General features: G+C 40.1%; 1 protein-coding gene across 1 annotated transcript in view; it reads right to left on the bottom strand.

The window, feature by feature from the left end:
- prex2 (phosphatidylinositol-3,4,5-trisphosphate-dependent Rac exchange factor 2) overlaps nucleotides 1-23,605 on the bottom strand; it is a 401,147-nt gene that overhangs the window by 171,413 nt on the left and 206,129 nt on the right. The window contains exons 21-26 of the mRNA XM_063064762.1: nucleotides 19,111-19,234; nucleotides 14,121-14,305; nucleotides 12,797-12,958; nucleotides 11,936-12,158; nucleotides 9,487-9,694; nucleotides 497-676 (exon numbers count right to left, since the gene is read on the bottom strand). Of these exons, the coding sequence (XP_062920832.1) occupies nucleotides 497-676; nucleotides 9,487-9,694; nucleotides 11,936-12,158; nucleotides 12,797-12,958; nucleotides 14,121-14,305; nucleotides 19,111-19,234 (1,082 nt within the window). The remainder of the gene's footprint in view (nucleotides 1-496; nucleotides 677-9,486; nucleotides 9,695-11,935; nucleotides 12,159-12,796; nucleotides 12,959-14,120; nucleotides 14,306-19,110; nucleotides 19,235-23,605) is intronic.

The raw sequence follows: 23,605 nt of genomic DNA, 5'->3' as shown, positions 1-23,605 counted from the left end.
AGCCTGCTGCGTTCCACCAGCATTTTGTGTGTGTTGCTTGAATTTCCAGCATCTGTAGATTTTCACATGTTTGCATCAATATGTTATGTTGGTTTAAATGAATTACTGACATGCCACACACTCAAATCTCATTATGGCCATAATGGGGCACATTGCTTCATGCAAATCATGTCAGTGATATATATCGTCAATTTAACAGTGATATTTTTCTCTATTTTCTTAAAATGAAGGTGTAGGCTACTGGTAATTCTGGTGCGCTGGATCCTTTATAAAATCAGATCACTATCACAATCCTATCAAGACAGCTACACATAGGCTCAAGATGGAGGAAACAACACAATTTACATTTGGAGGAAACAACACAATTTACAATTCCTGCTTCATTCACTCACAAACAAATATTTAGCCCTTCTCCATTGTAGGATAATCTAAAGCACATTTTACATAGAAACACAGAAATCTACAGCACATTACAGGCCCACAATGCTGTGTTTACCTGTAGGAATCCCTGTTGCTTATTGTATCATGACCTGAATCTTCCTGATCATCTCCAGTTACCACAAAGCAGACCTTTTTGCTGTTCCGTTCTACCTTGTCAGTGTCATTCTCTCCTGTTATTAGTGATTCTGCCGACTTCATCTCTGGTGTAGTTGGATGGGTTATTGATGAAAGCAGGCTATAAAATGGGAGAAAATAAATAATTTCAGACAGTAAGAAATATAAATGCAGCAAATTTTCACTGTAGGAAACTGACAAAGACATGGGCTAAATGTTAATCTGCAGGAGAATGTGGATTTGGGAGCCAATGAAGGGCCAATGCGGGCAAAACTGAAAGCATGCCACAGATATTTGCAGTTTATTTCTGCACAAACATAACCTCAGGAGAGAGGTGAGATATCAATTACTCAGAGTCATTTTCACAGAAACAGGCTGCTTGGCATCAAACTCCACCATCCCACAATTCCAAGATTATAACAAGTCAATGTTATGAAACTATTTGGGCCCAAACGTTCTTCGAAAACTCCTTTGCTTCACGTTGGTGCCAATCATCAACAATCATCAAAAGCCTGTTACATTGATGGCATTTAGGGCAGCAATGAAGATCCCCCATCTCTGTCTGTTCTTAGCCATCTTCTCTATTGTGCCCCAGGTGTGGTTTGGGGTGCCCATTTCTGCCGCTATGGCACGGCGCCAAGTTGTCTTTGGTTTCTTCTGTTTCCTTCGATCTTTAGGGGTCCAATGAAGTGCTGTCTTGATGATGGAGTTGGCCTCTCTTCTCATCACAGAGAAACACAGAAAACATAGAAAATCTACAGCACAATACAGGCCCTTCAGCCCATGATGCTGTGCCGAACACGTACTTATTTTAGAAATTATAGGGTTACCCATAGCCCTCTATTTTCCTAAGCTCCATGTACCTTTCCAGCAGTCTCTTAAAAGACCCTTTTGTATCCGCCTCCACCACCGTCACCAGCAGCCCATTCCACACCCTCACCAACCTCTGCATAAAAAACTTGTCCCTGACATCTCCTCTGTGCCTACTTCTAAGCACCATTTCAGCCCTGGGAAAAAGCCTCTGATTATCCACACAATCAATGCCTCTCATCATCTTATACACCTTTATCAGGTCACCTATCATCCTCCGTCACTCCAAGGAGGAGAGACCAAGTTCAATCAACCTATTCTCATAAGGTACGCTCCCCAATCTAGGCAACATCCTTGTAAATCTCCTCTGCACCCGTTCTATAGTTTCCACATCCTTCCTGTAGTGAGCTGACCAGAACTGAGCACAGTACTCCAAGTGGGGTCTGACCAGGGTCCTATAAAGCTGTAACATTACCTCTTGGCTCTTAAACTCAATTCCACAGTTGCTGAAGGCCAATGAACCATATGCCTTCTTAACCACACAGTCAATCTGCGCAGCAACTTCAAGTGTCCTATGGACTCGGACCCCGAGATCCCTCTGATCCTCCACACTGCCAATAGTCTTACCATTAATACTATATTCTGCCATCATATTTGACCTACCAAAATGAAACACCTCACACTTATCTGGGTTGAACTCTATCTGTCACTTCTCAGCCCAGTTTTGCATCCTATCAATGCCCCGCTGTAACCTCTGATAGCCCTCCACACTATCCACAACACCCCCAACCTTCATGTCATCAGCAAATTTACTAACCCATCCCTTCACTTCCTCATCCAGGTCATTTATAAAAATCACAAAGAGAAGGGGTCGCAGAACAGATCCCTGAGGCACACCTCTGGTCACTGACCTCCATGCAGAATATGACCCATCTACATCCACTCTTTGCCTTCTGTGGGCAAGCCAGTTCTGGATCCACAAAGCAATGTCCCCTTGGATCCCTTACTTTCTCAATAAGCCTTGCATGGCGTACCTTATCAAATGCCTAACCACATGTCCAATCCATCTCCAACATTTCCCTCATGATGATTGTGGTCATGTCCTCTTGGTAACACTGAACGAGTAGGGCATGGTTGGAGATCTTCCTTGGCCAGAAAATATGGAGGACCTTCCGGAGGCTTATTGTGTGAAATGACGACAATTTGGCAAGTTCGCTCTCTGTCAAGTACCAGAGTTGAGACCAAATTTTCCTTTAATTGACATCAGATTGAATGTCCCATTTCATTTTTCAGTCTTAGCCAAACAATGTAACAAGAACTAACTCAGATCTATCCACTGCTGTTGCCTTCAGTTTACATCAGTCAGGGGCGTCTACCAAGAATGAGGAGTTGGGGTTTAAAATTTCCTGAACCACACTATCCAAGACCAATGGCTTGCCATCAACACCTAGATACCTAATCACTGCCTTGAGTAAAGTTATTGGCTAATTCTATTTTTCTTTGTGACTAATTACAAAGCAACAGGACAATCTGGTGGAGGAACTCAGTGAGCTGAGCAGCATCAAACGAAGAACGGAACTGTCAGCGTTATGCTCCCAGGACAGCAGCTCAGGTTGTTCATTCTCTTACTTTAAAAACTTTTCCTCCAAATCTTTCTATCAATTTTTTAGAATGTCACTGATCCAAATGTGCTGAGGAGAATGATCCATTTATAGATGTATTAATATGTAAACTGCTCATTTAATATTCATACAGGTATTTGAACTCATCATGCATTAAATTTAATTTATAAATCCAGCTCTACAAAATAGGTATTTTTTTCTGCCTAATTTGCAACCAGAGCCAGACCCCAGACTTTTCAACCCAATACTGGACTTTTCCATTTTGCTAAATATATTGATTAAAGAGATGGTACATCTGCTCATGTCAGCTTAAGCTTCCCATGGATATTGCAACTTATCTCAATTTTTATATGTTTTTTTCTGTGCATCAGTATATAGGAGCAATGAAATTGCTATAGTATCTGTTATATAATAGGAAATAAATGCAGGCCGGCAACCTCGATTAAATAATGCATGCTAATTTCAAAAGTACAATAAATTTGACCAGATTGGTCAGGCTATCAACATTCATGAGGAAGAAGATATTTCCTCTCTATTCTACTTCATCCATATTGTACATCCCTGTTTCAAACACCAAAGACAAAGCTTCTTGTTCCCAGAAGCGAGCCAATCACATTCATTACTAATCCATGTGGGAGGTTGGAACTTGTCTCTTTTGGATCCACTTTGATTGTTATCCAAGCCTTTCTGATCCAAATTGGTAAAGCCATGAGCAATTACAGGGCATTGCCAATTAACTCCCATCACGTAGGCAGACAAGAATGCACAACATTTCCCCTGCTCCAGTCATCCAATCAATGACTGAAAAGAACTGCTGGCTGGCTAAGCCACAACCTTGCATTGGCCATCTGTCAAAGATGCCCAAAATCCAGAATGTCTATGAATGTCCCTGGCATTCAGAAACTTTCAAATAACTATTAAAATCACTGCAATAATTAAAACAGTTCATAATTAATAAATCATAATTTAAAAGTGAATTTTAAATTATTAAGCAAGCACAATTAAATAAACAAAATATAAATTAGATGCTTTGTTAGGTCCTTCACAACTGTTCCTCACAGTTCAAGTAATTCAGCCAACCAATATCACGCCAAAATCAATACCAAAGTACAGTCAGATAATCACCAGCAAGGACTGGGACTTTGGTATTCAAATGTAAACCTCTAGCCTGGCAGTTACACTTTGCTTGATCTTGAAATACTAGAGAATACTTCAAGACCACCTGGAAATCTACTGGACTAACTTAGATTGGAGGTACCAGAAACATGGGCAGCGCTTCATTAGTAGATGTGCTACAGCAGGTTTGAATTGGGAAATGTTTTACAAGTAATAATAGGCAGGGATGTAAACTGAACTCCAGTTTAAATAAGATACCAAGTTGCAAACTACCTGCTTCAGTTGCTGAAGAAAGGGATGGATTAATGGCTGGTGAATAAAGCTTTTGACTGGGACCATTGAAATCTTTAAATTTCCTTTACAGAACTACTTTGGTATGCACTTTAATTTGCATATAATAAAGATATATAACACTTAAAGTCAACACCTCTTCCTTCTCCCTCAGTTACATTAGTATGCAACTCAAAATTATAATTTCTTATTCAATATTATGAAAGTCATTAATTGGCTGTAACTGTACAAATACTTGTAATTTGTTTGGCCTTTAAACAAATTGTTCTAGTTTACAAATATGGATTGATTTAAATGTCTTGAGCTTGAGAGCTGGGTACTGTTGTGAGTGGGGAGTCAAGGGGTGGATGATTCTCAGCAGCTGCTACTCATTCAATTCTAAATCACGCTTGGGAGACGGTCTTGAATAATGGCCTCAGTGACGTGTTAATCTTTGGACAACCAATTAAGCACAAAAATAGAAAAGTTCTTCTGACTTTGTATGTGTAACAAATGTCTAACTAGAGAAGAACACCCTTCTGGAATAACTTACTGTTAAATGAATGACTTTGTAGACTGGAACAATTACTTCGAAGTCATTCACTTAACATTGAATTATTCAAGATGGGCGTTTTCAGAACTTTCCTATTTTTGTGCTTTATTGGTTGTCCAAAGATTAACACATCACTAAGGCCTTTATTCGTCCGTCTCCCAAGTATTATTAAGAATTGAATGCAGTAGCAGCTGCTGAGAATCCTTGCCTCTCCACTCACAACAGTTCTCCCAGCTCTCAAACTCAAGAGCACCATAAGACATTTAAATCAATCTATAATATCTCACATGGTAACCAGTGTTGGGTATACAATGTTGAGGATCCTTCATCAAGCACTAAAGGCTGAAGAACACAAACAAACAACTTCAAATATCACCAAAAACTTGAAATGTAGAAATTGATTTTGGAACAGACATTTAGGCACAAGCAAATTGAAATAGGTATGTTAATTAGCTATTTAAACCATAAGACCATAAGACATAGGAGCAGAATTAGGCCATTTGGCCCATCGAGTCTGTTCCACCATTTAATCATGGCTGATCCTTTTTTTCTCCACCTCAACCCCGTTTCCTGGCCTTCTCCCCATAACCTTTGATGCCATATTCAATCAAGAATACATCAATCTCTGCCTTAAATACATCCGATGACCTGGCCTCCACAGCTGCACGTGGCAACAAATTCCACAAATTCACCACCCTCTGGCTAAAGAAATTTCTTGGCATCTCTGTTTTGAATGGACGCCCCTCTATCCTGAGGCTGTGCCCTCTTGTCCTAGACTCCCCCACCATGGGAAACATCCTTTCCACATCTACTCTGTCTAGGCCTTTCAACATTCGAAAGGTTTCGATGAGATCCCCCCCCCCCCATCCTTCTAAATTCCAGCGAGTACAGACCCAGAGCCATCAAAATTTCCTCGTATGATAACCCTTTCATTCCTGGAATCATCCTTGTGAACCTCCTCTGGACCCTCTCTACTACCAGCACATCTCTTCTAAGATAGTAGGGTTGCCACCTGTCCCGTATTAGCCGGGACATCTCATATATTGGGCTAAACTGGTTTATCCCATACGGGATCGCCCTTGTCCCATATTTGACTGCTACTACTCTGTAATCACCAGAGGGCACGTTTACAGACAGATCCTAGATCTGATACAACAGTGTGTGCGTGCTGCATGTGCTGTTGACGCCACGCACGAGTGAAGTGATTCACCTGTCATCCAATCACAGACCCCCTTATGCGCATCAGTTGTGTGCTATATATGAAGTATAAAGTATATTTTGCCAATTCCTGCCAAAACAAAAAGTTTCAGTAATGTCTGGTGCTGTTCGGACGGTTTGGCATGTGCCAATACGGATAAACCTCCAAGAAAGGAAAAGGCTGTACAGCTATAACAGGCAATGAGAAGCAAAAAAGACGTGGGTTAAGCCCGTCAGCGGTGACTCGACGTCGACGAAGGCCTTCTATACTTTATGCCGTCGGGAATTCTCAATTGGCCATGGAGATGAGAATGACCTAACTCAGCATGCTTCCACAGAAGTGCACAAGAAGGCCACACTAGCTGAAGGTGCAAGCAATATTGGTGCATTCTTCCTGAAATCTACCATGGAAAATGACAAAATCGCAGCAAGTGAAGCCTCGTATGAGTACCATACGGTTAAACACGGACTCAGCTACAACAGCATCGACTGTCTTTCTAGGCTCAACGCTGCTTTGTTTAATGGGAAGAACGAAAGCTGAGATGATTACAATGAATGTTTTAGGACGAAAGACTGTGCAGGATATTATGGGTGATCTGTCCCCGACCGAAGAAGGTGAGCCCGCGGACCCCGCGTATTTCTCAGTTGCCGCCGATGCCTCAAACAAGGGAGATAGAAAAATGTTTCCAGTGTGATGAGATATTTCTCTGTGTCTGATGGAGTGCAGTGTAAGTTACTTGACTTTTATGAAGACAGTGGTGAAACTGCAAATGGCATACATCAATCTCTGATGAGCTGTCCGGAAAGGTATGAACTGAATATTAGTCACGTTACAGCCTATGCAGCAGATAATGCCAATGTAAAATTTGGAAAACACCACTCAGTTTACCAGTTATTGAGCAGTGCCAACAATCGCATTCTGAAAGCTAACCTGCGATCAGTTATCAGTCGATATTGAGACAATTGTTCTAAAGGTCTACAACCACTTCTCAATATCTGCTTCCCGAAGAGAGGAACTGCATTCATTTTTCGCCTTTGTTGACACTGAGTGGTGTGAAATTCTGCATCATGTTTGCACGCGATGGCTCTCTCATCATCCAGCTGTCAAAAGTCTCCTACAAAACTGGTCAGCTCTTCCGTCATACTTCAGGTCTCTTGAGACCTGTCCCGTGGCACTGAAGAGGATTTTTGAGGATCAAGAAAAAACTGGAGCTACTGAAATTTATCTGTGCTTTTTCCACAACGTGGAGTGTGTTTTTGACCAACTCGTAAAAAAGCTGGAGGAAACAAAATTCTGCATCACAGATGTTTACAAGGAAGTCCGAAAGTTCAAAATGAAGATGCTTCAGCCGAAACAGGACAGCTTTTTTGGATACCAGACCAAGCAGCTGATGGACAAACAAGTGCCAGCACAAAGGTTCAAGCAGCAACAGGACTTCGTGAAGTTCTATGACTCTGTCATTACATACATTGACAAGTGGTTTGATTTCTCACCAGAAAATGTAATGATGAAACTGAAACTGATTGGCCTCTATGAGAAGCTCTCCTTCACTGACCTGGAGCAGGTGGTGGCTGCCCTCAAAATGACAGAGACAGTCAATATGGACCAACTCTATGAAGAGTTTTGTGCTAGCTGGGAGAAAATACAGAAAGCCAGACAGGATACCACAAAATCCACCAGTGAGGAGTGGGTGGCAGTTTTCCAAAACATAGGGAAAGCCAACTTGATCCACATGTTCAGGATCGTCTCATTTGTCCTCAGTGTGCCAGGCTCAAATGTCTTTGTAGAGAGGATCTTCTCTTCGATGACCATTAGATGGTCAGACTCAAGAAACAGATGCAGCACAGAGCTGATCAAAAATGAACTTCAGATATCTGTGAGCTGTGACTTGTCATGTAAGGACTTCTCTCTGGCTGTGCAATAGGACAAAGGACTGCTTGAATCAGTCAAGAGCAGCAAGAAATATCCATGGAAAAAGTAGACTTGGTGAGTCCCCCCTTCTTTTCCTCTTTTGCAGTAATTATACGTCTACTCTATAGGCACATACACATAGGGTTATTTGGTGTTATTTCATGTCTGACTGGTAGTCAGATTATGCTCTGTATTATGCTTTGTTATAATTTGGTGTTACATTTCATATATAACACTGAAGATGAAGATGAACATGGTTCATATATTGGATTTGTTTACCTATTCAGGTTATTGTTTTTTTTTTCTCTCTCTCTTTTGAAAAAGGTCCCTGTTACCATCTGCTAGCTTCCAGCCCCCTCAGTCACTTCATCCCGGGCCTGCACCATACCCACACCACCGCGGCACGCCACCTTTTGTCCCTTATTTGGGAGTGAGAAAGTTGGCAACCCTAAAGATGACGAGCCCAAAACTGTACACAACACTCAAGGTGAGGCCTCAGCAGTGCCTTATAAAGCCTCAGCATCATACCCCTACTCTTGTATTCTAGACCTCTTGAAATGAATGCTAACATTGCATTTGCCTTCCTCACCACCGACTCGACCTGCAAGTTAACCTTTAGGCTGCTCTGCACAAGGACTGCCAAGTCTATTTATGTTAGCATGGCATTAAGGATATAGAACCATCGGTCTTCTTGCTCCTGATGCATTATCATTGTCTTTATTGCCATTGGAATTTCCAATTCCCAATTTTACAAGGAGAGAATTAAACTTTCTCAGCAGAGTGCATTGGATTGTCAGGTAAGTAATGCTTAAAACAAGCTACCTTTGGCCTTGTGAATTGAGGTACAATGTCGGAATATTTGGTGACACTTATACTTTCCACACCCGCATTCATAACTTTCAAAGAAGTTCAGCATGTGGATTTTAAATTAATTCAACCCGTGAAATAGAGTTACAGTGAAATGAATCCCAAATGAGACATCTTGATACTTCAGATTCTGATTACAATTTGGCTTTCATCCCTGGATATTATGCATTTAACAACACGAGTGTGTTGGAAAGCAGTTGTTTTTTTATATACTGACAGCTGATAACTGGTGTGAAATATGAGGTTTACCACTAGAATGTTTTAAAATATACTTGGAAACACATTGGTGACAAAGATGCTGACATTTCTAATGGGTTTATGGATTGTAACCAGGCCCTGCATCCCAATGGTGCTATGGTAGAAAATTTTAGCAAAGACAGTAAGGTATTCATTGGGAATCTTCAATGAAATATGAGATAATACTGTTTACAGGATTCAAAATATCATTAAGTAAGCACATTGCAGGCAGGATTGAATATGATGCAATTCCATAATAACCAGAGGAAGTTCTTTGAACCACATCGGTAAATTCTACATCAATATTTATTCTACATTCAGTATTTACAAATTGCTGAGAAACTCACTCATCTATCTGACCAATATACGATTCCAGTTCCTTCACAACTGTCTGCAACTTATTCAGAAGCTTCTGGTATGCATCTTGAGTTTCAATATCCTTTTCCTTCAGGGTGAAGTACAGGCCAGGCCCGTTTTGCTGACCCAAGCTGTGTCCGGAGGGAGCTGCCATGGTGGCAATGCAGTGATGAACATATTCCACTGGATCCAGTTTATCTATAAATTAACGGGAAAATGAAAGACTGAGTTGTAAATGTTGATGGCACCAATAATAATTTCTGATTGTTGTGCCACCTTTGATACACTACAAGAACATGATTCCCACATGTAAAACTTTAGGTTTTATTGGCCTGACAAAATAAGCACATGACTATTGCAAGCGAGTTTCATTACCAATAAATGCTTGCAACCTTTAAATCTACCTATCTTCGTGTAATACTCATTCAAACAAATTGTAATCCCCCTCATCTGATTGTATTTAGTTTCTCATATGGTTTTTACTTACGCACTCGAAGCATTAGAGAAATATTAACAATATGTATAGGCCAGACTCTGCCAAGTTTTTCACTAGGTCAGTAAATGTAAGTCTTCTGGCACATAAAAGAGGCAATTGCGCAATCTGATATATCCAGAGAGGAGCAGAGCTTATTAAGAATCTTCAAACACTATAAGCAAGTGGTGCATGATTTCTTCCAGTTTCTACCAAACACAGGAGTATAAAATTGGCTCCCGTGTAAACCACTGCAAATTGGCCTTTAAACATACTCTCAGACTTAAAAATCTAAACCAGAAATATACAGAACATTAGACTTCATGCAGCAAAGAATTTTCACTGTGAAGTTGTAGGCCTTCACAAAAGGGTATGCATTTTACAAAAAAAAAGCTCCATTTTAAGTAATGCTTAGTCTGGTTCTCCTTGTTCTGTAATCAGACTATCATCGTGCTGCACCAGGTTGCCACTTGAGACTATGACATCAATGTCAATGCTGTCATATCATGGGCTTTCTGGAGCTGAAATGACCCTCAACTCAAGACTTGTTCTGGAAGAAGCATGCAGCAAGCTGGGCTGCCACTCTAATTAGGTGGGAAGGGACTGCTCCTAAATCAATTTAGCCACGTGATCAGCCATCTGCTGGGAAATCAGGAAAATTCGATCCATGTTAAGCTGTTAGACACATATGCTGTTTTATGGATTTCATTATCCTCTGATCACCAGAAGTGAAGATGTTACCAACTAGAGATGATGTCCCAAGGTTCACAACCACAGCTTCCCACCAATTTCTCCACAAACTTCTCTCTGTAAAGAATCAGCACTTTGAGAACTTTGAATGTCAGTGAAAGGAGTGGAGGCAACTCTCTCATATGATGCACTACCTATCCTCCACAGGTAGTGCATCATTTTGTCATTTTTTACATTTTGGCAATGAGGATGATGATTTCTTGAGATGTCCGCAATCTATCCTGAATGCCTCAAAAGAATTTTCAGTACATCTGCACGAAAGTAATGTTGAGTCTTATTGTTATGCATGGTTGATCACATAGGCTCAAAAACCAGCAGATGACAGATGAGATCTGTTCACCTCTCACTCATTTGCCTTCGTGCATTCAATGAATAAGAGCTGCTGCTCATATAGAGCAACCTCAAAGAAATGCTAGGGAAAGCTGGTAGTTTATTTTGACTGTCCTGCTGTTCAAGTGATCTTCAAGGTCAAGCCAGTGACTTTCACTGTTGCAGTCTTCATTTGGTTTTTCCATTCTTTTGCTGGGTAAAACAATTCTTCTGCTCTCAGAAACTTCTTGTTTAATCCATTGATATGGTTATAAATTTATTCCTTTTTTTATGATGCTCTTGCTTGTTTTAAGCATCAGACGTTAGGTTTTGTAGTTGTTACATATTCCATCACCCATTTTCACAATCCATCACCTATTTTCCAGTCCTCACCCAATATGCTTTCAAAGTACATACTCCAAATTACCTCTTTTGTACTATGCTCCCACACTCATGTCGTCAGCAAGAAATTAGCCCAATTAAAGATTAGCTGTCCATGAAGCAAAAGTGTCTAGCAGATCAAAGACCTTTTATAACTTAGATCAGGTTTGTGAAAAGTGGATTATACTTTGGGGCACCACAGCAGTGTAGCGGCAAGCACCACACTATTACAGCTTGGGATATCGGAGTTTGGAGTTCAGTTCCGGCATCCTGAAAGTCTGTATGTTCTTCTCATGTGTGCATGGGTTTCCTCCGGGTGCTCCAGTTTCCTTCCACAGTCCATGGGTGCACCATTTCACAGGTTAATTGCTCATTGTAAATTGTCCTGTGATTAGGCTCGAGTTAAATAGGTAGGTTGCTGGGTGGCACAGCTCGGTAGGCCTGAAGGGCCTGTTCCATGCTGCATTTCTAGATAAAATCAAACATAAAATAACTGTCAAACTGAGACATAAATCCTGGGTTCCTACCTTGATCGAAGCTTTTTTGGTCAATATCACTGCAGGACTGCTTCCGACTGTCCAGCTGAACACCAAAGGCGCTTCCCAGTGATGCAACATTTTTGGGATAGGATACTTCCATGACATTTATATGGCAATTGGTGGGACAGAAATCACTGCTGTGCAGTGGCGATATCTTGGACTTGGCTTGCTTAAAAGTTGGCCAGGCTCGGTTTTTCAAAACTCGTGAAAACTGGACAGATCAAAGTCGTTGAGACACAAATTACTGATGTAACAGTTATGTAGTTATCAATCATCAAATTAACAATAAGTATTGAAAAGAATTCTTTCAGTGGCTAATTACGCCCTCTTGCTTGACAATGAAGCAGGCGTGTATGTAATGTGAAGGAAGTCAGCATCCTAGAGAAGGGGAAGAGAGGGAGGGGAGAGAAAATACTTTGCCAATCCTCTTGTTGATAATGAACACATATAAATGTCAGATTATTCAAATGATTTTTTAAACCAAATTTTAGACAAACTTTGAAATTTTTTAATGAGTCATCTGATAGGTACAACATCCCATAGTCAATACACCATTAAACTGAAAGTTCTCATTTGTGGCTCCAGTTAGTCACTTGAATTCTGAGAAACTGCTAGATACATATTTCATACAAATCCCTGTCATGATATCATTCAGAATTAGAAAGGGATGATCACTTTCACACAGAAATTACTCCTATTTACTTCCTTCAATCTGTGACAAATACATGGAATATTGAAGACTGTATTAGTGGAATAGTCACCATTGAACCATATTTTGATTAACCCTGTAAATGAACACTACAGCTATGAAGATGAAATATGGTTCAGCTTTTCAAATGCCAGACTTACCTTCTTGTAGGTCATAATCCTTCGGTTAATATGTTCAAGCTTCTCACTGCGCTTGACGCTGAACCTTGAATGGAGTTTAGGAGGGATTGCTTCACTTAGGCAGGTTAGCCTGCCACAACTTTCCACAAATTGTTCATCATTCTTAGCAAAACACTCAAGGACCTGGCAAAGAAGTGCAATTTAATAAGTTGTCATTTACAGTCCACTCTAATGTGATGCCGTCATGCAAAATGAAAATACATCAAACGTACATGGAATTGTTCCAATGACCTGAGGGGGCGAGGTGCCACATATTTGTTATGCCACAATATATTGCTATACAATCTATCATTTTGAATTCTGCATTCTTAAAATCATTCACATTTATTATTTCATGTCCAGAAAATTGTGAGATATGGAAAGATTTATGTTAGAAATTTCTAGAATATTATTTGCCATGTTTTTCTCTCACTTAATATTTGCATAGTATCACTACATCTTCTCCCAAAAGTATTAATTTTAGTTGTAGTTTACACAGTGATTTAATATTCCTGCAATTTTATCCTCAATGCTTTTTCAACTACTTGTGGGGGTAACACCTTTTGTGGTTCTGTTTATTAACATTTAAAAGATACAAATAAATATAATGTCACAAAGATCAATTGTCATAATAATTATGGAATGACAGGGTTTCTTTGAGTCAGCAGTGTTTGGCTGAATCGTGTTGGTGCTTGTGCTTTGTATGTAGCTGGAATATGTTATGGCTCCAGATGAGGAAGAAGATGGTGAACTGCTTTAGATAGATAAATAGATAGATAGACATACTTTATTGATCCTGAGGGAAATTGGGTTTCGTTAAAGTTGCACCAACCAAAAATAGAGTATAAATATAGCAATATAAAACCATAAATAATTAAATAATAATATGTAAATTATGCCAGATGGAAATAAGTCCAGGACCAGCCATTTGGCTCAGAGTGACTGACCCTCCAAGGGAGGAGTTGTAAAGTTTGATGGCCACAGGCAGGAATGACTTCCTATGACGCTCTGTGTTGCATCAACAGATGGTAATGAGGGCCATACATAATATTAGAATACTGAGATTGCAGACAATGACTGTTTAAATAGCCAATTTGTGGTTTGTGTCCAAAATAGAGCACTGTCCTTCTGAGACCCTGCCTATCAATGAATATTTTCTGCCAGGCTATTACAGGAACTCCATTAGAGCTAGCTTGCCTCTTTTGATGAGGTCTTCAAATTATTTGATGAGGAAAAATGCTGATAAGGCACTAAACTTCAGAAACACAAAATTCTACAAACTGATTGTTCATTCTTTCAATCATACCTTTGCAGTCAAATTGAAGAATCCCTTAGGTTCACTCATTTTCTCCAAAACATGGCACTTTGTACCAGCAGTACTGTCATACTCATACACCACACCATAGTCCAAGTGAACATTATCTACTGTTAGGCTCACATGATCCTTCTTCCCATCAATTAAAGCCATTGTGTTAAATTTATCGAAAACCTCTGCAGGAAAGGAAATATAGTAACATACTTACATCCGATAAAACTAAATAAATATAAACTATACATGAAAGCAGTTCATATGGTGAACACCAAACAGAAGTACTTCTGTCAGTAAGAATTGCAGTCAAATCCATCATCAAAAAGAATAGCCAAACATGTCTAATTTAATCAGACGCACAATTTAGACACAATACCGATATTATAGATATGACAGAATTGAAACAATGTTTTACACCAATTTATATTCTGGATTGTAATATTTTCACATTAAATGTATCTTAATAAGCCACTCACTTGCACTTAGCAGTTTTACCCTTTAATTTATGTACAAGTGACACTTCATGTGTTTTAGTTATGAAGTGTTTCTACCATTGAAGGTTTTCTTGAAAATACAATGGCCATAATATTTCCCATGGGATGCAAATAGCCTGGCAGCTTGGGAATGGCAGGAACACAAAAGACTTGCTGAATTTGACAGTGGGAACTTGTTATAGCTGTTTAGATCTGTTTCCTACTGGCAGCTGCCAAATTGAACAATGTCATTTTACAGAGAAGCCTGTACTACAGAGAAATAAAAGTACATTGCAATATGGAGTTTAGGAAAAGATACCATGGGAAAAGTGATCCTAGAAGATGATAAATTCCAGAAAGAGAAAAAGTGGAAATATTATAAGACCATAGGACATAGCAGTAGAATTAACCGTTCAGCCCATTAAGTCTTCTCCACCATCCCATCATGGCTAATATATTATCACTCTTAACCCCATTCCCCTGCCTCCTCTGTGACCTTTGGTGTCCTTACTAATCAAGAGATGTGAGATGACAAATTATGAGGTGACTTCTTGATATTATGGATGGTCGCTAGAGATTATCAATTGGGGAGTTCAAGGATGTGGCACATGGAGATTATAATAGTGGAGGTATGTAAAGAGGGGAGCTGTCTGGAAACTGGAGCTCATAGGAATGTTGGGAGATTGCCATGCTTGTTCATGATTCAGCACACATCATGTGCTGAACAAGCTCAAGAACAATGATCACATCATTCTCCGTAACTTCTGCCATCTTCAACAGGACCCTACCACCAAACACATCTCTATCTACCCAGCCCTCCCACCCCCCCCCACTCCTTGCTTTCTGCAGAGATCGATCCCTTGTCTATTTGTCCCTCGCCACTTTTCCCTGCAATCGGCAGAAATGCTACAGCTGCCCATTCACCTCCTCCCTCATCTCCAATCAGGGCCCCAAACAGTCCTCCAGGGGAGGCAACACTTCACCTGTGAATCTGTTGGTGGTGTTTGTTGTGTCCAGTGCTCCCAATATGACCCCCTGTACATTGGTGAGACCCGACATAGATTGGGGGACTGTTTTGTGGAGCACCTTAGCTCCATTTGCTAAAAGCCGTATTTCCTGGTGGCCAACCATTTCGATCCCTGCCCCCCCATTCCTGACATGTTGGTCCCTTGGCCTCCTCTTCTGTCATGATGAGGCCACTCTCAGGATGGAGGAGCAACGCTCCGTATTTTTTCTAGGTAGCCTTCAATTGATGGCATGAATATCGATTTTTCCAACTTCTGGTATTTTTTCTCTCCCCCTTCTCTCTTCTTCATTTCCCCACTCTAGCCTCTTATCTCTTCTCACCTGCTTATCACCTCACCCTTTCCTCCTTCCCTTTCTCCCATGATCCACTCTCCTCTCTCCAATCAGATCCCTTCCTCTTCAGACATTTTCCTTTTCCACTAATCACCTCCCATCATCCCCCCTCACGCACCCACCTAGTCTTCCTTCCCCTTCCCCAATCTTCTTATTCTGACATTTTCCCCCTCCCTTTCCAGGGTCTCTGCCGGAAACATTGATTGTTTATTCATTTGCGTAGAAGCTCAGTCACTCCAGTATTGTGTGGGTGTTGCTCTGGATTTCCAGCATCCACAGGAACTCTTGTTCATGAACTAAAATTTTCCTGTTGGGTGAGGCAGATTCTCTTTCCCCTAGGAAGACTCCAATTGTACATTCCTTTCAAGGGCTCTACAAATTCATGTTCTCAGCATTATATATTTATTCTTATTTTGCTTTTATTTACTTGCGCAGATTAGCTTCTTTTGTACATGGTAGTCTGCTGCTCTTTGTTAGTGTAGTTTTTCATTGATTCTATTGTATTTCTTGATCTGCTGCGAGCGCCAGCAAGAAAATAAATCTCAGGATAGAATATGGTAACATTCACATACTCTGATAATAAATTTACTTTGAACTTTGAAGTTGGCTGGTTTTTTTGATTCTGGAACTTCTGCTGAATTCCATTAAATTCAAAGTCATGATAAAATCTGTGTGCTCACAGTCAGAGAAGGAGCCAATGATAGCAAGTGTTTTGTGGCAGAGAGATGGATCAAAGAATAATGACTTGGAGGGAAAAGATTGTGAAACACTGATTGCGGGAGAGATTGTGGAAGAGAAATCAAAGAAAAAAGAAAAAGATGAAAGAAATATCTAAAAATCATTGGGTGTCAATTTTGGGGTAAGATATTATGGGCAAAGGAATTTCTGAAAATAATCATTTATCTATGATATATAATAATATTTTAATACTTTTATTTAATTTATTTGTGGTAATAATCAGTTTTATTTGCTGTGTGTTATATATGAATCGTGGGTGCATAGTGGTCCAGAGGAACATTGTTTGATGACAATAAACTTGAACTTGACTTGACTAGATGATCATTTAAATATTCCTGACCCTCATATAAAATGTTAATCCCCAAACCTGCCCTATTTAAACTGGAAGCAGATGCCCTCATGTCAAAAGTTATGCAAAAATATAATTCTGATGCTTCATACATACCCAACATGGTAGGCTCCAAATTACCCCAAAATCAATCATTCTCAATCTAATTACAATACCTAATTGTTTTCTTTTTTCTGCATTTAAAATGAGAACTATAAGATAAATGAATAAGAAGCAAGAATAAGCTATTCAGCCCCTTGAGTTTGCTTCACAATTCAACATGACCAGTTTCTGTCCCATTCACCTTAACTTCTCTGCTATCCAGAAATCCAGCAATCCATTGCAACCTGCAACTGAGGCACCACAGACCTCCAAACATACATCAGCATGTGACTGAAGAAATTCCTCCTCATTTCAATTCTAAGAGGCCTGCTCCCTATTTTGCAACTCCATAGCCATGGGAAATATCCTTCAAATATCAGAGCTTTGTATGTTGCCACTCATTCTTCTAAATTCTAGGAAACAGATGCTTGGACTCCTCAGTCACTTCTCGGGTAACAGTCCCACCATCTCCAAAACCAACCTGGTTGCATTACCTCTATAGTAAGTGCATCTTTCCTAAGGAAAGGAGACCAAGATTGTTGATAATAATCTAGATGAAGCTTTCTGTTTAATAGATCTAACTGGAATGATTCACTTGTTCTAAAAAAAATCTAACATTAGTGGGCTTGAGGCAAAAGTACAAAAAAAAATTGGATTGAAGTAGACATGTTCACTGGAACCAAGGGAATAGTATTAGTCTTCAGCTATGAAAACATTCAAAAGCAGATAATTTTTATTCTCCTCCTAAAACACCCATGTATGGATCTGAAATATTTGAGTAAAATAACCTTCTTCCACTTACACTACAGCAATGAAAAATAATAGAAAGAGCAATTTTTAAATGCATCACATTTATATTTGCTACTAATTTAGTTAGAATGAGTATTTTGTGCTTGGAGTGGAAAGAGAGAAACTTACAAGCTTGTGATTCTGATATAACAATCCAGACATTATTAACATATCTTTTTTCTGCATATTTTTATCTATTTACAGATGCACCATAGAACAGGTCCTCCCAGCCCAGCAACCCACTGATTTAACACTAGCTTAATCACAGGACAGTTTACAATGACCAACTAACCTACTAACTCGTAAATCTTTAGAAACTGGAATACATGGAGGGAACCCACACAATTCACTGGGAGAACTTACAAAGTCCTTGCAGAATTGAACTCCAACCTCTGCAACACCCTGGGCTGTAATATCTCCGCGCTAGCTGCTAAGCTCCCGTGTGCCCTTGGGCTTTTCCTACTGACAAAGTATTTTTAATCTTGACACTGCTATTTGGCTATTTAACATATGTGTCATACAATTGTACTCTATCTGGAATAGATAAATGACTTGAAAGAAATATCGGAAGGCATTCCAATACATTTGCTGCAGTATAAACTCTACCATGGACTAAGATACAATCTTGATCAATTAATATATCCAATTCTGTGAACATTCATTCTGATGCATACACTGATTCCATTTGAATTCATTTGAATCATTGAAATCCTGAAGACTTAACGTCAGACTTGCATTATTCAATTATACTTTTTAATGGTTTAATTGCAAAATTGCTCTTTCTGGGAAGAAAATCATTGAATTAGGGCAATGGAAACTTTAAACAGATGAGGCTGAATTCATGAGTGGAAGGCGAACAATATGGACTAAGGGAGCAGAGTTACAAGGTTGCTGTAAAATAAGTTTCAAACACATTTCAACAAGAAGCAACATTTTTGAATTGTGTGTAAGTAATGTGTTGATCTCTGATAATCTCTAATCAACAATGAAAACTGCAGGTGCTAAAAACCTGAAATGAGAACAAGGCTGGAAATAGTCCATTCGTCAAGCAGCATCTGTGAAGATAGAAATAGTTAATATTCTGATGAAAAGTCAAGAACCTGAAATATTATCTCTCTTTATTTATATGCAGCCTGGCCTGCTGAATATTTCTGGTATTTTCTGTTTATAATTTCATGAGCATGTCACTGAGACGTACCTTCATTAAATCTTTCTTGTACAACGGTGTCAGTTCCTCCTGAAGCTGGGCTCTTTACACAGAATTTCTGAAGCTCCTCCTGACCACTCTCAATATTATGATACACCCACTGAATGGAGTCTTGCTACATGGCCAAAACAGAAGATAAAATTAATTTCATCACCGCTATTTCACACAACATGACTCATCCACTGTTATTAAAAAGGTAGTATAATTTTATGATTTGCTACCTAGCTGATCTCTGCTAATTGCATTGGTGAAGCTGATAGAGAAAATACTTATGTATTTTTTTTATATAGGCATCCGTTAGTCTCTTGAGACCATGGATTTGCGCCTTGGAAGGTTTCCAGGGCTTAGGCTTGGGCAAGGTTGTATGGAAGACCAGCAGTTGCCCATGCTGCAAGTCTCCCCTCTCCGCGCCACCGATGTTGTCCAAGGGAAGGGCATTAGGACCCATACAGCTTGGCACTGGTGTTGTCGCAGAGCAATGTGTGGTTAAGTGCCTTGCTCAAGGACACACACATTGCCTCAGTCAAGGCTCGAACTAGCGACCTTCAAATCACTAGACGAACGCCTTAACCACTTGGCCACGCGCCAACACACTTACGTATAAATTAATGCATGCAATCACTGGTTATTGCATATAATGACTAGGATCATGCACAATGGCATCTTGTCACCCAGTAAGCTTTGAACAAATTTGGCACAAGGCACCATTTAACCTCTTTTCAATGATTTTTTTTAGGTGCTGCATAATTTTTACATGAACCTCTTGGTTTATTCCAATCTAAAAGCAATTTATAAAAACAAAGCTGTGATTTAGAGCACTACAGCACAAAAACGGGCCCTTTGGCCCATTTAGTCCATGCTGAACTTTTGTTCTGCAGACTCCCATCAACCCGCACCTGGACCACAGCCCTCTATAGATGTCCTGTCCATGTACTTATCCAAACTCTTAAATGTTGCAGTCAAACCTGCATCCACCTCTTCCAATGGCAGCTTGTTCCACAGTCACATCACCCTCCGAGTGAAGGACCGTCTCTGGTTCTTTTAAATATTTAACCTTTTTGAAATCAATTGTATTTGTTGAAAAGGAAGACCATAAGGCATTGGAGCAGGAATAGGCCATTCAGCCCATTAAGACTGCTCCATCATTCTATCATGGTTCAAATATTAACCCTCTCTACCCCATTCCCCTCACTTCTCCCCATCATTTTTGCAATGCTGACTAATGAAGAATCTATCAACCTCTGCTTTAAATATACTCAATGACTTGGCCTCCATAGCCATCGATGGCAATGAATTCCACAGATTCACCACCCTTTGGCTAATGAAAGTCCTTCTCATCTCTGTTCTAAATACATCCCTCTGTAGTGTGGTGTGTCCTCCTGTACTAAACTCACCCACTTAGGAAATATCCTCTCCACATCCACTCTATCTAAGTCTTCCAGTATTCAATACGGTTCAACGAGAAAACCCCTCATTCTTCTAAACTACAGTGAGTACAGGCTCAGAGCCATCAAACACTCCACATATGTTAACCTTTTCATTCCTAGAATCTTTTTCATGAACTTCCTCTGGACTTCTCCAATGCCCACACATTTTTTTTTAAAGGGGCCCAAAACTGCTCACTATGCTCCAAGTACGGTCTGCCCAAAGCCTCAAAGGCCTCAGCATAACATCCTTGCTTTTACATTCTATTCCTGAATGGAACATTGCACTTGCCTTCCTTACCACTGACTCTGACTACAAGTTAACATTCAGGGTATCCTGCACGAGGGCTTACAAGTCCCTTTCCAGATCTAACTTTTGAATTTTCATCCATTTTAGAAAATAGTCCATGTCTTTATTCCTTCTGCCAAAGCACATGACGGTACACTTCCCTACATTATATTCCATTTGCCACTTCTTTGCCCATTCTCCCACTCAAGGTCCTTCTGCAGACTCCCTGCTTTCTCAATACTACCTGCCCCTCTACTATCTTTGCACCATCTGCAAACTTTGCCACAAAACCATCAATTCATTATCCAATTTGTTGACATATAATGTGAAAATAAGTGGCCACAATACTGAAACCTGGGGAACACCACTAGTCACCACCAACCAACCAGAAAAGGTCTCCTATATTCCTACTTTGCCTCCTATCAGTCAGCCAATTTTCTATCCATGTAATATCTTTCCGGTAGTACCATGGGCTCTTATCTTGTTAAGCAGCCTCAAGTGTGGCACCCTGACAAAGGCCTTCTGAAAATCCAAATAAAGAACATCTGGGCTCCATCACCTCTGCTTTCTGAACCTCAACGCAGTTGAAAGGGTGATTAGTTTCAAGATCCTCGGTATACACATCATCAAAGATCTCACCTGGACTCTGTGGTAAAAAAAAAACAACAGCACCTCAGGCGACTGAAGAAGTTCAGCATGAGTCCCCAAATCCTCAAGACTTTCTACAGGGGCACCACTAAGAGCATCCTGACTGGCTGTATCACCTCCCGGTACGGGAACTGCACCAACCTTGATCGTTGGCACTGCAGAGAGTGGTACGGACAGCCCAGCACATCTGTGGATGTGAACTTTCCTCTAGTGAGGACCTTTACAGCAGCAGGTGCAGAAAGAAGGCTTAGAAGATCATCAGGGACACCAGTCACCCCAACTATCAACTGTTTCAGCTGCTTCCATCTGGCAAATGGTACTGCAGCATTAAATCTAGGGCCAACGGGCTATAGAACAGTTTCTTTTTACAAGCCATTAGACTCCCCTTTGTCTATTCTGCCTGTGATTTACTCAAAGAATTCCAATTTCAAATTTTTCAGGCAAGGTTTCCCCCGAGAAAATCATGCTGACTTTAGAATACTTTATTATCACCTCCAAGTACCCCAAAATCTCATCCTTAATAATGGACTCCAACACCTTCCCAACTATTGAAGTCAGGTTAACTGGTCTATAATTATATTTATCTACCTCCCTCTCTTCTTAGAGAGTGAAGTGAAATTCGTAATCTTCCAGTCCTCGGGAACCATTCTAGAATCTAATGATTCTTGAAAGATCGCATCCACGATTTCTTCAGCCGCCTCTTTGAACCCTGAGATGTAGTCCATCTGGTCCAGATGACTTATCTGCCTTCAGACCTTTCAGCTTCTCAAAAACCATCTCCTTAGTAATAGCAACTGCATTATTTCTACACCCAGACAATTTTGAATTTCTGCCACTCTGTTTTCCACAGTGAAAACTGATGCAAAATATTTATTACATTTATCCATCATTTATTCATTCCCATAGCTAACTCTCCACCGTCATTCACTCTCATCTCTTTTTACTCTTCATTTTCTGAGAAAAGATGAAATATGAAGGTAAGCTAGCCAATAAAATTTAAAAAATACCAGAAGTTTTTCAGTACCTATAAAAAGAGAGGTGAGAGTGCATGTTGGTACTTCGAGGTGCATGATAAAGTAGACCAAAATGAGCATAGGGAAATGAGCTTAAGGCGAAACTTTGCCTGACAAATCTGTTGATGTTCTTTGAGGAAATAACAAGCAGGATGGACAGTCAGTGGATATTGTTTACTTGGATTTTCAGAAGGCCACACAAAAGGCAATTTAACAAGAGCCTATATTATTACAGGAAAGATATTAGCATGGAGAAAAGATCTGCTTATTGGCAGAAGGCAAAATTGGAATAAAGGGGGCCTATTCTGGGTGGCTAGTGGTGATCAGTGATGTTCCGCAGGGGTCGGTATTAGGACTGCTTCTTTTCACATTATATGCCAATGATTTGGATGACAGAATTAATGGTTTTGTGGCCAGGTTTGCAGTTGATACAGAGATAGATAGTGGGGTAAGTACTGTTAAGGAAGCAGGGAGTCTGCAAATAGATTTACACAGATTGGGAGAATGGGCAAAGGAATATCGTGTAGGGAAAGTGTAGGATGTGATGCTGAGATTCTATAAGGAATTAGTCTGACCACACTTGGAGTATTGAGAGCAGTCTTGGGCTCCTTATCTAAAAAGAGATATGCTGGCATTGGAGACCGTTAGAAGAGATTCAGAAGAGTGATTCCAGGATTGAAAGGGTTAACATATGAAGAGCGTTTAATGGCCCTGAGTATGTGCTTGCTGGAATTTAGAAGAATGAGGAGAGGTCTCATTGAAATCTATTGCATATTAAAGCCCTAAATAGAGTTGATAAGGAGAGAATGTTACCTATATTTGGTGAATTTAGGACCAGAGGGCACAGCCTCAAAATATAGGGACATCCACTTAGATTAGAGATAAGAAGGAATTTCTTTAACCAGTGGGTGGTGAATCTGTGGAATTAATTGTCATGGACAGCTATGGAGGCCAAGACATACGTATACTTAAAGCAGAGGTTGATAAGTTTGTAGTTAGTCAGGGTGTCAAAGGTCACGAGGAGAAGGCAGGAGAATGGGGTTGATAGGGATATTAAATCAGCCATGATGGAATGGTAGAGCAGACGCGATGGTCCGAATAGCCTAATTCTG

Source organism: Mobula hypostoma, chromosome 1 (genome assembly GCF_963921235.1).
Source record: "Mobula hypostoma chromosome 1, sMobHyp1.1, whole genome shotgun sequence".
Taxonomy (NCBI): domain Eukaryota; kingdom Metazoa; phylum Chordata; class Chondrichthyes; order Myliobatiformes; family Myliobatidae; genus Mobula; species Mobula hypostoma.
This window is presented reverse-complemented; position numbering and strand designations above follow the sequence as displayed.